This window comes from Mercenaria mercenaria, chromosome 2 (assembly GCF_021730395.1).
Source record: "Mercenaria mercenaria strain notata chromosome 2, MADL_Memer_1, whole genome shotgun sequence".
Classification (NCBI taxonomy): Eukaryota; Metazoa; Mollusca; class Bivalvia; order Venerida; family Veneridae; genus Mercenaria; species Mercenaria mercenaria.
The window spans coordinates 16,657,498-16,673,808 of record NC_069362.1 but is presented as its reverse complement, the minus strand read 5'-3'; the positions used below and the strand labels follow the sequence as shown (position 1 = coordinate 16,673,808).

Below are 16,311 nucleotides of genomic sequence, written 5' to 3'. Positions count from 1 at the left end.
AGGTAATTTGTCTTCTGTTCTGGGCAAAATAAGTACAAAATGTACATTTTTCTTGCTCGCTTCGCTTAGGTACATAATTTGCCTTTTGTTCTGACTGAAAAATATAAAATATGGATTTTTCTCGCTCGCTAAGCTCGAATACGTAATTTGTCTTTTGTTCTGGGTGCAAAATAAAAAAAAAAACTTAAGCATTTTTTCACTATTACATTGTTAATTTGCCTTCTGTTCTGGGTGAAAAATATGCATTTTTTCTCGCTCGCTATGCTCACACATATAAAGTCGGACAAAGATTGCACGAGCTCCTATCAAGCTCTTTACAATTTTTATGTTAAATAGTCCTAGGTAAACCCTCCCCATAAAAATCCACAGAAATACTACAAATATTTCACGCCCCCTCTTACACCAAATCCTGTAACCGCCCCTGAATATTAGTATAGGAATGTTTTCATAAGACATTAGAAGAGATACAGTAACCAAGCATGAGTAAAGTGTTTTATCAAGAGTTCTCCAAAATATACATGTACTTAGTATAAGATTTCTTTAAAAGAAAATATAGTAAATCTACATAAGTTTCCCATTTCATTTGGTACAATTTTTTTCTGCCTTCGTCAGATGTGCGTCCATCAGTCCGTTTTCACATAGCCTGATTAAGCTTCTCAAATCTTCTGCTAGGATTTAAACGGAACTTCACAGAAATGATATTTATTTTATACTAACTGATGAAATACTGTGTTTTATCAGTGAGATATAATCCATACCACTCACTGATATCACTCACTGTAAATGCCGATCTGCTTGTACATTGTGTATGACTGTAAGTTATTTGTTTAAAACATGATGAAAATTGTAGCCGCACTTTGTTCTTTACAGTATATTTCTTCAACTTATTTTTTTCTTAATGAGAATTTCATAACGTTATGCAGCAAAAAGTAAAATAAAATGGAACTTTATGCTGTGTGCTTCTTTCTAACGTCACAACATGTTTCACATCATGTCTGTTTACGCGATATATATTCCATATTCACAAAAAACAAACATATATATACATCGTCTAATAAGTATGTATAAAGCTTTCATGTGCGTATCCTCGGACATTTATAAGGACTGTGGGTCCCTTAAATTTATTATTTGAATAAAGTTTGTCCGAACCGCTTTATAATTAGCAGGATTTGAATACAATTTCATTGGAATGATCCGTATAAACTCTAGCTGAGCATGTATTACAGGTTTTATATTTAAATGATCTTGTACTGAATAATGGCCCTTTGATTACCATATATAACGTATATGAAGAGATTTCAGTAATTCATCTTCAAACCTTCTGACTAGATTTCATTGAAGCTTTAAGGGGTTTACTGAAATAATATGTGCATATCGTTGCTACATACTGCTTGAAATATTTTTCCGGAGTTATGTTCATTACTAATTTTACTGCAGTGAAAAACAATTGTTTGGACTACTTCTCCTAATGTACTGTATGAGTGATTTGACTGAAACGTCTGAGGAATCGTTAAATTTCTAATTTTTTACAACATATAGATTTTATGTTGAATGATTATAACAAATTAATTGTATTTCGTTAGGCCTAAAATATCTCGATTTCCGGTAACATGCTCAAAAGAAATTAGGGTAGGCAGGTCGGAATTATTTTATTTTATTTTATTTTATTTTTTTATCAATGGAGTCTTTTCGGAAATTATTGTTTTGTAGAAAAACTGAATACAAATTAGGGGTTAATGCCATTAGAGCATCAGGAAGTTGATTTCTAACATCAGTGACCATGTGTAAAGCATAGAAAGTGCAGTTCGGCAACTTATTGTCAAAAAGTTGAAAAAATTATTCTCCAAGGTCATAAAACATTTAGGGTCGGGCCAAAATTTTAAGGTAGGTCGGGATACCGGAAAAACACATTTTTTTCTTTACGCCGCTTTATTTCAAATAGAAATTTCTTTTTCATCATTTTGGGAACGCCATCAACACCAGTGGAATTAGGAAAATGCTCTTAGAAATTGTTTTTTTTTGGGAAAATTTGCAAATAAACGATATCTAAGAAAAGATATTTTTGTGTAAAATATTAATGGATTGCATTTCGGAAATTGTTCAACTGTATAACTGTTGTTTTAATGACCTAAATATACATACAAATTAGAAAAAAAAAACTATTTTAAAACGGCACAATCGGTTGGGAATTTTAAATTCAGAACTGGAAAAAATACTTTCTATGCTTTGGGATTACCTCTTTTTACTGGGGGCAAATTTATAGGGTATAAACGCTTTTTTGTCAACGCTTCAACGGTTTCAATGATAGTAGAAAGTGCTTGGTATAAAGCCTTGTTGAGCATATCATTGGCATGTACGCTCGAAATAATGTTTGCGGAGTTATTATTCTGCATTTGAAAAGAAAATTTTTTGAAACGCTCCCTAGACAGTCCGCATTCGATGTTCACAGTCAGACTTCACATAAACCGACAATGTCTAATAAGAAGATGACAAGGCATGCTACAATGCATCTTGTATATATCATTGATTTACGTAAAAGTGGCATGAGAAGTATAAGGGCCCGTTTCACGAAACCTTCTTAAACCGAAATTAGATCAAGAACATCATTTTAAATAGATTCATCCTAGCTTTTTGGCTATTCTTTGAATCTGGGCCAAACAAAAATAATATAGGTCAGATCTAGCATGAATCAACGACATCTTTTTAAAAGTATAAAGTTATTTCCTATGGAATAAATCTGTTCAAACTTAGAAGAGAACTTAGGATGAAACTGATATATTTTTCTGTATTCTACCAGTTAGTCTTCTGTCCTTGTTCGTTGAATGTGTTTTTATTCTGTAGGACTCTCGTCCAATTTGTAATAGAATTTATAAATGTTATCGACTTTGACGGTGTTGTAAGGCGTTGTTATCAGATCGTATATTACATCCTTTTAAAGTGACATAGGAATAGTATAAATAAGACAGACAATTATACATGCAGATTAGTTACCTTCGGATATATTATAAATGTGTCATTAAACCATTTCACGTTTGTACAGGTATTGTCCTCATATATCAAAAGTACAGAAAAATGCAGAACAAAATTCGATATCTTGAAAGAACTAAAGAATTGAATCAGACAACAGCTGTTGCTATGGAAAGCAGGTAAATTATTCTCCTTTTCTAGCTTGTCTTTTTCTCAGTGTAATTAAACGATATATAAAATACAAACACTTTTGTTTTCTTAGTATTTTATGTCCTAGAACTTGACATTTTATTATTTTATAGGAACAAAACCGCAGCTGCTGTAACAGGCGGTCAAGAAAGCACACCAGCCTATGAAGACATTTCTGACAACGACATTGTCACAGACAATGAATTGCCCCGGGGGAATGCGTATGAAAAAGTGGACGGGTATCTAGAATCACGTCCGTACCTTCAGTTAAATGTAGAAAATGCACCTCGTGAAATAGAACATTCGGAAGTGAGTGGTTCATCAAAAAAATCTAAACAGCATGCATGCTCTGTGGATAAAGACTATATACATCCTACGAGTGATTCGAGCTTGTAGTAACAGTTCCGAGTATATAAGAGTGGTATTTCAGCTTGATTTGCAATAGAATTATCCACTGTTGTTTGTACGATAAATCCGTACCTTGGTTGTTGATTTAAATAAGGCAATGAACTAGTTTTAACAGGAATGAGGGAACAATTTCATCAGCAAGTAATAAAAAGAGCATTGAAACCCGAGGGTAAACGATTTGTACGAGGGGTCGTAATCCCCGAGTATAAATCGTTTACCCTCGAGTTTTAATGTTCTTTCTGTTTTGTATCATAGCCATCCATATATGGTAGTTGTAGACGTTCCGCATTGCCATATACAACAATTCAGTGAGTACTTGTAATCCTTGCTTTACAAATGTGTAAAGCCCATGTAAAATAAACAAATGCGAGAGCAGAAAATCAATAAGATACACTTCACTGTCTACTGTTCCAGACATGCTGGCATACTTTCCTATCCAACAGTGCGGTAACTAGCGTGCGGGTAGTAAATACCTGCACACTTTTAGTTACTGCACCCTGTACCCAGTGTATACGATTTACCTGCATCAAATTTGTTAAGAAAAAAACACCGAGCTATGGTACAAGAGTGAGAAAACTATTTGATCAATAAGAATGAGAGAACTAATTTATAAACAAGAATGGCAGAACTAATTTATAACAAGAATGAGAGAATTAATCTATTTACAAGCGTGAGAGAACTAATGTATACCAAGAATAAGAGAACTACTTTATTAACAAGAATGAGAGAACTAACTTATCAACAAGAATGAGAGAACGAGCTAATTTATCAACAAGAATGAGAGAACGAACTAATTTATCAACAAGAATGAGAGAACTAATTCATAAACAAGAATGAAAGAACTAATTTATCAACAAGAATGAGAGAACGAACTAATTTATCAACAAGAATGAGAGAACGAACTAATGTATCAACAAGAATGAGAGAACTAATTCATAAACAAGAATGAAAGAACTAATTTATCGACAAGAATGAGAGAACTAATTTATCAACAAGAATGAGAGAACGAACTAATTTATCAACAAGAATGAGAGAATTAATTCATAAACAAGAATGAAAGAACCAATTTATCGACAAGAATGAGAGAACTAATTTATCAACAAGAATGAGAGAACGAACTAATTTATCAACAAGAATGACAGAACTAATTCATAAACAGGAATGAAAGTACTAATTTATCGACAAGAATGAGAGAACTAATTTATCAACAAGAATGAGAGAACTAATTCATAAACAAGAATGAAAGAACTAATTTATCAACAAGAATGAGAGAACGAACTAATTTATCAGCAAGAATGAGAGAAAGAACTAATTTATCAACAAGAATGAGAGAACTAATATATATTCATAAGCAAGAATGAAAGAACTAATTTATCGACAAGAATGAGAGAACTAATTTATCAACAAGAATGAGAGAACGAACTAATTTATCAACAAGAATGAGAGAACGAATTCATAAACAGGAATGAAAGTACTAATTTATCGACAAGAATGAGAGAACTAATTTATCAACAAGAATGAAAGAACTAATTTATCGACAAGAATGAGAGAACTAATTTATCAACAAGAATGAGAGAACTAATTCATAAACAAGAATGAAAGAACTGATTTATCGACAAGAATGAGAGGACTAATTTATCAACAAGAATGAGAGAACGAACTAATTTATCAACAAGAATGAGATAACTAATTTATAAACAAGAATGAAAGAACTAATTTATCGATAAGAATGAGAGAACGGATTTATAAACAAGAATGAGAGAACTTGTCACGCTTTTCATTATAAACTATATAAAACATTGTTTTTACTAAACGAATAATTCAGCAGTGTGTAAATGACGTTATTAATACTAATATTGATGTCTTAATAAATACAATGTAATCAACTTTTGTAGATCAAATAGAAGTATAGAAGTAGTTAATAAAAGAATTGTAAAACTCAAAGTGTCACGTATCCAAAATTGAAAGCCACTAGTTCATAGTTAAGTTATAAAATGTTATTGCTGTCCAAGACGTTTGAAGAAGTGTAATGCGTATATATTTCATTGTATGTGTATCAAATAATTAAAACAAAGGCAGGACAATTTGATTAAACAAGAGGGCCAAGATGGCCCTCGGTCGCTCACCTGATAAACACACCATAACAGTGTAAACATGTTTGACATAGTGATTTCATGGAAACAAATATTCTGACCAATTTTCATTAAGATTGGATCAAAAATGTGGTCTCTTAAGTGTAAACAAGCATTTTCTTCCATTTGACCTAGTGACCTAGTTTTTGAGCTAAGATGACCTTAATTCGAATCTGATCTATATTTGATCAAGGCAATCATTCTGATTAAATTTCATCAACCTCGATTAAAAAGTACAGCCTCTATCGCATACAAAACATTTTACTTTGATATATCCTATCGACCTAGTTTTTGACCCCAGGTGACCCATATTCAAACTTGACCTTTATTTCATCAAGGCAATCATTCTGACCAAAATTCATGAAGATCAATTGAAAAATACAGCCTCTATCGCATACACAAGGTTTTTCCTTGATTTGACCTCGTGACCTAGTTTTTGACCCCAGATGACCCATTTTCGAAATTCTCCTAGATTTTATCAAGGTTATCATTCTGACAAAATTTCAAGAAGATCAATTGAAAAATACAGCCTCTATCGCATACACAAGGTTTTTCTTTGATTTGATCTAGTGAGCTACTTTTTAAGCCCAGATAACCCATTTTCCAACTCGGCCTAGATTTTATCAAGGTTATCATTCTGACCAAAATGCATGAAGATAAAATGAAAAATACAGCCTATATCGCATACACAAGGGTTTTCCTTGATTTGACCTAGTGACCTAGTTTTTGACTCCGGGTGACCCATTTTCGAACTTGGCCTAGATTTCATCAAGATAATCATTCTGACAAAATTTCATGAAGATCAATTGAAAAATACAGCCTCTATCGCATACACAAGGTTTTTCTTTGATTTGATCTAGTGAGCTACTTTTTAACCCCAGATAACGCATTTTCCAACTCGGCCTAGATTTTATCAAGGTAATCATTCTGACCAAAATGCATGAAGATAACATGAAAAATACAGCCTATATCGCATACACAAGGGTTTTCCTTGATTTGACCTAGTGACCTAGTTTTTGACTCCGGGTGACCCATTTTCGAACTTGGCCTAGATTTCATCAAGATAATCATTCTGACAAAATTTCATGAAGATCAATTGAAAAATACAGCCTCTATCGCATACACAAGATTTTTCCTTGATTTGATCTAGTGACCTAGTTTTTGAACCCAGATGACCCATTTTCGATCTCGGCCTAGATTTCATCAAGGTAATCATTCTGACCAAAATTCATGAAGATCAGTTGAAAAATACAGCCTCTATCGCATACACAAGCTAAATGTTGACGGACGACAGACAGACGACCGACGACGGACGCCGGACATCGAGCGATCAGAAAAACTCACCTGAGCATTGCTCAGGTGAGCTAAAAAGGGAAAACAAGAATTTTATTAACTAATTTTTATCATGTTTTGTATAATATTGGTTGTTTGCATAAATGTTGTTTCCGATTTCCTATTATACTGGTATCTTTAATTGTATTAAAATCACAAAGTTTTATGCCTTTTCAATGGCCTACAATCAATTCATTGGGAGAGTTGAAGAGTTAATAGGTATATTATTATGTCTTTAAATTAAAATGGAGGTAACTAAGTCCGAACGAATAGTTTATTATGACTCATGATTCAAACCGATTACAAATGGAATTCATCAAGTAAATGAAAATATAATATTTAATGTTTTGCAACTGTTATATGATCTCTTATAAGTACAAAACAGATTACTTTGAATTTCTCTCTGAGCAATGTGGTGTTGACATTTTTCAGATTGTATTTCATCGTACTTGGTGTACACTTGAAGTTCGTCATTAAAAATGCATATAATTTGTTTTAGTTTACATTGCAAGATATAAAACAGTTATAATTCATTATCAAAAAACATATATATTTTTATTCATTTTAATTGCAGAAGTAATTGTGTTTACTAATAAAATCTGTAAAAAAAATCTGTACCAAACCCCGTTAATGTCGATATAGTGCGTTTACAATAGTTTTGTTATGTCAGGTCCATAAAATGTCTTGAAAGTACTTAGAAATTATTTTTCTAACATGAAAAACAATGTGTATTGCAAAATAGAACATTTGATGCTATGTTTACAAATATGTCATGTTTTTGAATACAGTGTAGTTCTTTTCAAATAATTTACATAATTTGTAATTCAATTAAGATAACAATTGAAAAGAATGAAAACGTTCCAAGAACACGAAACCCTACAGAAGAGTATGTAAGAATGTGTATAAATTGCTGACACAGAAATATATAGACAAAGCGAAATCGATAGGTAATAAGGACAAGGAACGCAATGACAGCAAATGTTTGGACAAAACAGTAGTTCAATACGGCTTTTATAGAATTGAAACTGGTTTATGTTGCGCCTCAGACTTTGCTCTTAACTCCACCATGTTGAAAAGTCACAAGACAATGTAAACAAGTAAATAAACTATTTCCATCAAATACAGAGTCCTCATACTGGAAGGTGACTCTAATTATCTTAACTGCAGTGTAACCTAACGATCTGATATATGTCAATGATGTATATACACTATTCCTGTTGTACATACACTATATTATTACACCTAATGTTTGAATTAAAATTTGCATATATAAACATCTACAGTTGTTGATTGCTTAAAAAAAACTATAAATGATAAATTAAAAACATTTCCTTTTTCAAATTGTGCGACACTAGGAGAAAAAATATAATGAAATACTTGATCATATTAAAGGGAAGTAATTCCGAAGCAAAAACAGCAACAAGTCTTTTATAATTGGACTCCTTTGACACATAAGCTTTAGATGTTGAATATTTATACAAAGGTATTTAAAAATCCTTACAAGTAATTTTAAAATCCTTCGGTGGATTGTTGATTTACAGACCGGACAGATAAAAGTCCTGTTGACCTTTGACCTTCAAGTGTGAGCTTGGCCATAGAGATAGCGGTCTGGGTTTTACGTACGACACGTCGTTTCATTATGGACAATATTGATGCAAAGTAATATGACAATCCCTTGATATAACAGAGGTATGGACCGGACACGAAATTGCGGACGAAATGACGGATGGACAGAAAAGCATAATTCTATTGTCCCCTAAATTGGTTCGAAACCAGTAGGGGTCTAATAAAAGTTAGCCAAAGTAGGTTAATAATTGTTTCGTCGCTGGTTGAACACTATGTGCGTCAGGTTTGGGAATGAAGTTTTTAGACAAATAATTTGTATTTCTATGCTTTTGTATTGTTAGGGAAGAGATTTTATGTTGAGCATTTCTCCAGATATGCAGGAAGACATTATCACTGCGTCTCCCAAAACAAATCTCACAGCACGCAGATGTGCACACTGCCAGCATACACTCCCACATACAAAACAAACACACGAGAACAAACCGAACAGATAATGGAGCACAGTGGGGTACCGCCTCGAAACGGCTAGTGGCAAAAACACCCCTAGGGAGCTTGAAACAAGTTTATGTTGCGCACCCAACCTCACTCGTACTCCCACCATGTTCCAAAATTACGGACCAGTGTAAATAAAAGTAATTCCCGCCAGGTGAATATCTATCACTCGTAATGGAAACAAAAGGCATGACATGTAAAATACAAAACAGCTCCTGTATAATTATATAAAAGCAAACGCCATAGCACCAAGAGAAAAAACAGCTAATATACCATACCCACAAGACAAACATCCAATCAATGGGATTTTAGAACTGCCTATTATGGAGTTTTCCGCTTGTGTCGTTAAACATAAAGAGGAAAGCTTTGCGTCCAAGGGCGGTAAAAGGGATGAAGACCAAACAGACAGTGTCAAAACATTCCAGAAATAGTCGAGTTTGGGAAGTATTTTTCCCAACCCTGAATGTGTGGAACCTTGAATCTATTTGCAAGGTCAGTGTCATTAGAGGTCGGCTTTCTTGTATGGTTGATATACTTTACACAATATTATCAACTGCAACAGGCACTTAGACAACAATCATACATTGAAACATCTTTCTTAAACGGAATTTTCCAGGAACTGATATTCTGGAACAAAAACCCATTAAGGCTACTTTTTTTTCAAGCCATTTAATAAAATGACATCACCACTGACAACAATAAAATGTTTTATTTTATCGCATAAGTTTAGGCTGTAAAAGAAACCACAAACAAATAATTCAATCTTACTTTTGACCTCTGTAGCCTGGAAGTTAAGGTCTCCAACTTTGAACCAAGGGCCCCACCTTGGGTTACAAATTCAACTCCTTTAGTCTCAAAAATATCAAGCTGGTATGGCAGGCCGGTGCGCCATGCTAGTAATCATATGCGAAATGCCAAATAGTTAGTGCAAAGTGGTATTTGCCAAAAGCTTAATGTCAAATGAAATGCATTTTTCGGTATTCATGCGAAATGAACGACAGAATAGGATCGGCAAACCATGTTTAATTCAGATCCTATTATGTCGTTCATTTCGCAAAACAAAAACATTTCATTTCTTATATTTACATTATATTTCGTTTCCATTTGTGAAAAAGATTATATTATAAATTGCACACATTAAATTTAGCTTCCCGGCAATTCTGTTCACCAGATGAAAAAACTGCGACGTCATCTAAGGAACGTTCTCTCGACTATACGCGGACGTCGTCGAAACAGCGGCCTGTTATCACTTAGCAGCGTTGACGTAGCTTTCGCGCCTTTCCTTGAAATGAACGTTAAATATTTCAATGGAAAAGAATAGGGCAAATGTAAACATTAAGTATTAACAATTTGCATAAAGAAGTTGGCATTTAGCATAAAGTAATTGGCATTTAGCATTAAACATTTGTCACCTGGAAATAAGCATTGTGCACTACATCGGCCTTCCACAATATGCCTATTTACGCTCCCATTTACGAGTTAAATCCAGAATTGCATTTGTTATCTTCCTATACTAACAAAGTTTGGAATCATTAAGGTTCCAAGTGGCAGCTAGCCACCTCTAAAAGGTAAATATGTTTTAGAAATATGGAAAATCTGAAATAAGACAAGTTATGTTTATACTTGTGGGAAAACAAAATGTTCGACCATGCACATAACTCGTTACATTTTAATAAATGGTCTTTCTTACATTTTTTTCTAGTACGCAGGTGAATGTTTTAAAATACTAGCAGATTCATATAACTTTTCTCTTCGTTTTTTTTATGAAATTGCAAAACTATGACTCTAGTTTGGCTTACTTTAATTTAAATACCTACATAAATATCAAAACAAAACCTAAACCGAAGCACTTCAAATTGAATTGTAAGAGCATGTGGAAAACAATACAAGAGACTACTAAACGTGCACACCCCCATAATGTTTCATTTAAATTGATGTGTAACAGATATGTAAAACTTGGGTTTTTTAATCACCAATTCTTTACAAAAAACAACTTAATAATCACTGGTTTAGTTTTATCTATATTGCCTTGAAAACTCTTAAACCCATGATGAAAATTACACACATTAGCGCAGATCTACATTATCTCAATTTATGGCTAGTGTCACACACATGTCTCTAAGTAGTATATTGACACATCTCTGTTTGGGGATGATAGTAGAAGGGTCTATAAAAACAATACTATATTTTATAAATACGATTCTGTAAATGCAATCAAGTGTATCGTTATACCTATGCTTACTCTTCATCTTTTTTTTTCGATTAATTGCCCTGATATTTTACATCAAAGTTTAAGTCTGAGACAGTTTTCATGGTAAAAAAATAATAAAGGGAGATAACTGTATAAAAGGTAGAGTTATGGTCCATTTACATTGTATTTTTCTGAATGTGCTCCATCATTTTGTTCAATTTGTATACATTCTCTTCATTAGTTTTAGACTCTGGGAAAGAACATTCAATTAAGAGAGATAACTTAAAAACGAAGGGTAAAGTTTTTTTTTCTTGCATATGACACATCATTATGTCATGCTGATCATTGGTGACGAGTATTTTTTGTTTGTTTGTTTTTTTATAAAAATTATCCCAGAATGGTAAAGTTACAGAACAGACAGGAAATAATGATGAAAATGCAATAAAGGGAGATAATTCAAAAAGTAACAAGGAGAGGAGTAATTTAAAGTTCTTGCAGGCGAAACATCATAGGGTCATTCTTATCATTGTTGCAAAGGCTTTTTGAAATCTATTCGTGAACGACAAAGTTACAGACCGGATACGCAATCGGAATTGACATTCAATAAAGGGAGATAATTAGTATGGATAGATACATGGTACTTGCATGCTACATATTGCTCTAGCATACTGATCATTTGTGCCAAGTCTTTTTCAAATCCACCTTTGACTGACTAAGTCATAGACTTTGATGAACGAACGAACAGACGGAAAGATGGACGGAGCCGTGGATACAGCAAATACTTATTCACCATCCTGGTGGGGGCATAAAAACAACAGAAGGCATATGAAGAATTTGACAGTTTGAAAATTGATGTCTCTTTGAATTCTTTATTATTGTTAAGCTTGACTCATTTCTTCTTAATCTGAAAATTAACGAAGCATGTTGCATTTTCTCTTGTATTTGAGGATGATCACTTGGTCGTATCAACTTCTCTGCAAACAAAAACTAAGATACTTAAATCAATTCAGTCTCACACGATTAAATTCGATGCTATATTCATATTATGCTAAAATAAACTGAAAATTACGAGTTACAAGTATAATAAATAAAGGCTTGACAAAATGTATGAATGGAAAATTAACAAACAGTAACTAAAGAATCGATTATCTTTGTGCATGGATATAATGTTACAAAAAAAAAAAAAAAAAAAAAAAGACATGTATATGTCTACATTGTTTCGTTTTGTTTCTTTTTTAACATTTCCGTACGGAAAAACATATATGATACGTAGATTTGCAAAGCAAGTTTTCTTTAGTTTTATATTCATGACAAATAATTTTAATTCATAGATAGCGCCAGTATGTATATTTTCTTTTATTTTAAGTCTTTCTAGAAGTTTAAACAGCACATTTTCAAATAAATGTGTTTTTGATGAGATGCATTTTCTTATGTAAGGATTTTGTAAATTAACAGCGATAAAACACGATGAAATATTCTAACACTAAACTATAAGATCACTTTAAAATCATAGACGTATTGCGTAACAATAGCAGACTCAAATTGATTGAGCCTGTTCTTGCGAAGCACCTGTCACGCCGATTACATGATTTAGCGGACATTTCTTTACAGAAACAACTGATTTATTACATGGCTCGTTAGGGCAGAAAAATAACAAAACGAATAAGTTACATAAAACATGCCTCCTTAGTCGGAACCGTGCGATTACCTGTACTTTGGAGCTTAGACGGAAATAAATAATTCCATCATTAATTATTTTCCATTCAGAACTTAAATACCCGTCTGCAGTACAAGGAGTGGTTTCACCTGGGTCTCTGAGAGGCATAGACGCAAAAAAAGAAAAACAAAGCAGAAGATTTGAGCTAATCAAGTTATTCAAAAACATATGCCAATCATTGATGATAAATTTTGATAATAACTAGCCCGGTAAAAAACAAATGTTTCAGCTATTGTTTTCATTTTCACTTTATTAGCAGCATTCTGACATGCTTATCAATTAAATCTGTAAAAAGATCCTATGGAAGCACAGAATGCAACCAAGAAGAATAATAGCAGACTCTGTTCATGAGAGGTAATGAAACGTACAACACCTCTCACGCCCCCTAGCACCGGCTTAAGCGGAATTCTATTACACATATGTCACAGGTAAAGGAACCTATATACATGCCCTTCCCATGATGATACCAACTGAATGGCATAGGTTTCATAACCCTTGCTTTCAGTTTGACAAAAGTGTGCTCTTTTTGTACTTATCCATTCTTCCACGAAATTGTATTCGCAGCTGACAGCAAATTAGTATTTACGTAACTTCACATCAAAACTGAATAAAATTTCACACACTCTTCTTTGTCATGGTGAAACCAACTAAATGAGATAAGTCCCGTCAACCTCTCTTTCTTTCTGATGAAATTTTATCTCTTTATGTACTTAGCCATACTTTTTCTCGTTGTTATTTTTCAACAGCTTAGCCATATTTTATTTATTGTTTCTCAACAATATTCTGTTTGTTCATAATATTATATTTCTACTGAGCCCTTTATGGTGAGCTTGACATATACGTCAAAATGGCTGTTTGATGTATGTGTGTTAATGTGTGCATCTTCCTGGTTTTGTCTGGACTATAAATTAGCATGCATGGAACAGTATTTTAAATTAGCATGCATGGAACAGACATTTGAAATACAAGACATAAATATTTGCCTAAAGGTCCCTATCTTAAAAGTCAAGATCACATTTGGGTCAAAGGTCATTGGAGCTTGTCTGAGCCGTAACTTTGTAGAGTAAATTAATTCCTAAAGTGAAACAGTATTTTGCCATAGGACTAAAGGTCCCTTGCTCAATGGGGTTACAGATCTTGCCATTACAGTAACATTGACTTGTAGCTGGTAGATGGATATTTTTACTTGGCTGAAATGTTTGAATCATTGAAATGGTTTGTCAACAGATAACAGGCTCAACATTGTTGCCATTTGGTCATCAACATTCTAGTATCTACGTTGCTGTTTATTTTTCGAAATAATTACATCTTATTTAATTTGTGTACAGTTTTAGATATTTCTAAATAAAATATATAGATTTTCAAAGACTTTAAAGACCAGATTTTAATATGAGACATTTTGCTTGTAAACGATAAAATCCGGCCAATTTATGATGACTGTTATAATATTAGTTATTTACTGTTATGATATAAGCTATTCATCACAACTATATTCGAATAAAATGATGAAAAGATGTTTGGGTACAATAGTACTAACTTGGTTTACAGTATTCATTTGCTATTTAAGTAATGTTACTATCGGACCATTGTTAACTATTGTTTCCCTTTCAAATATTGCATCCTGAATACTGAGCTTAATTTTCAATGAAAAATGCACTTGACATTGACTTAAATATAGATCAAGTCGATACATGCAAATTGCAAAAAAGGGGAAAATGATTTTTATGCCCCTTGGCGCATAGCGATTGAACCAGCCGTCTGTCCATTAGAACCAGATTTTACCGTTTCGCCTACAGCCTGCATAAATTACTCAATTTAGTTCATAGTTACACTCAACAAACCCTGTGGCAAGACCTACCAACTGACTTAAATATAAATATCCTTGACCTTCATATGATCTTCACCTTTAAACTTAAACCCGCAAAAAAAGAAACATGATATCTTTGGTCATACACCCGCGGGCATTATTTTGCGTTTTATAAACGAAGCTTCTTGTTCATTAATATACATGTATTTAAATAACTGAGTAAATGTAGTTTTAAAGTAGTGCTGAGTCAACTTTGCTTAAGACAGTTATGTTTAAATTTCTGAAAAAATGAAACTGTTGAAGAAAAGACTGACAAGAGACTACTACACATTGATGTCACAGGTGTAGAGAGCCAACTGCCAGCCAAGGAGATAGAGATAGAGAGACATGCAAGTTTCAGCTCTTAAAGTTGTCCAAAGAAGTGCATCACAGTTTGAAGCATGAAGCAAGAATGTTTAGTGTGGCATTTGCAGAATACCTCGCAGGACATCTTTCTGTTGAAAAGAAGCTGTTGAAGAACGGCTGTATCTGCTTCATCTACTCTAGAAACATGAGCACTTTATCACTGAGATCGGTTATTTGACCAGGAATCGGTCTAGTGTCCCAGGAAGAACTGTCAACCCTAAAGTAACTGTATACATTGAAGCAATGATCATCAATGATCATCTTACCATGTAAAGAAACCTAAACTATTTGTAGGTAGAGTTATTTTTTACCAGATTTTGATTGCACTCACGAACCTAATAGTATGTAATTCCTATCATACTGATAATTCTATGTATGTGTGCAGAAACCTACCAAAATGTCTAGGTAGAAGTGAGACCAAATGGCTAAAACCTGATATATTGCATGGCATGTCTGGAGCGTTGGGCCGGATGACATCTAAGTTTCAGAGAGCTGTTTAGTGCCACTGTTCTGGGGTTCTCCTGCTAAATAAAAAGAAAATCCCAGGATTCCATTTGAACCTTTATATAAATAATTTGATTACAATTTCTTTGATTTGCAGCCGTGAACAAAAATAATGCATGTGTAGATAGATTTATCTGCCACCACCACCGGCGAACATCTCTGATTATGAATGTTTTCAACTCTGTTCCTGCGTCATTATAGATGTCTGCGTCGTGGTAGATATCTTCTCCGTAATAAAGTTCTGCATTGTTTGCGTGTTTCAAAGGGCCTTGGACTGCTGTCATCCCCGTTGTTGTTCATCTGTCCAGGTAACTGCCATGTCAGTGTTGATGTCCAGCATGACGTGCTCACGTGTGCTCTTGGGACACATTCCTTTGACTACTAAAAAGACTCAAGTCTGAGTGGTGTTTAGGAAAGTTTCAAGCTAATGCGGATTCCTGTACGAAAAGAGGACTTATTTTATAATTGTAAAACGTCTGTAAAAGCAGCCTGTATTTTTAAATTACATTTGTACACCATCTGTAAGTCAAGAATAACCGAAATACAGTTGAAATTTACAGATGTAAAGCATTCAGGTCCATAAATACATCTGTAAATGGAA

The 16,311-nt window shown here is 33.5% G+C and overlaps 1 protein-coding gene across 1 annotated transcript in view; it reads left to right on the top strand.

Moving 5' to 3' along the window:
- The window catches only part of LOC128548929 (plexin-B-like), a 31,721-nt gene extending 26,553 nt beyond the window's left edge, over positions 1-5,168 (top strand). Inside the window, exons 12-13 of the mRNA XM_053524644.1 lie at positions 3,041-3,146; positions 3,270-5,168. Coding sequence (XP_053380619.1) covers positions 3,041-3,146; positions 3,270-3,552 — 389 coding nt within the window. The 3' untranslated portion in view covers positions 3,553-5,168. The remainder of the gene's footprint in view (positions 1-3,040; positions 3,147-3,269) is intronic.
- Positions 5,169-16,311: the final 11,143 nt, after the last annotated feature.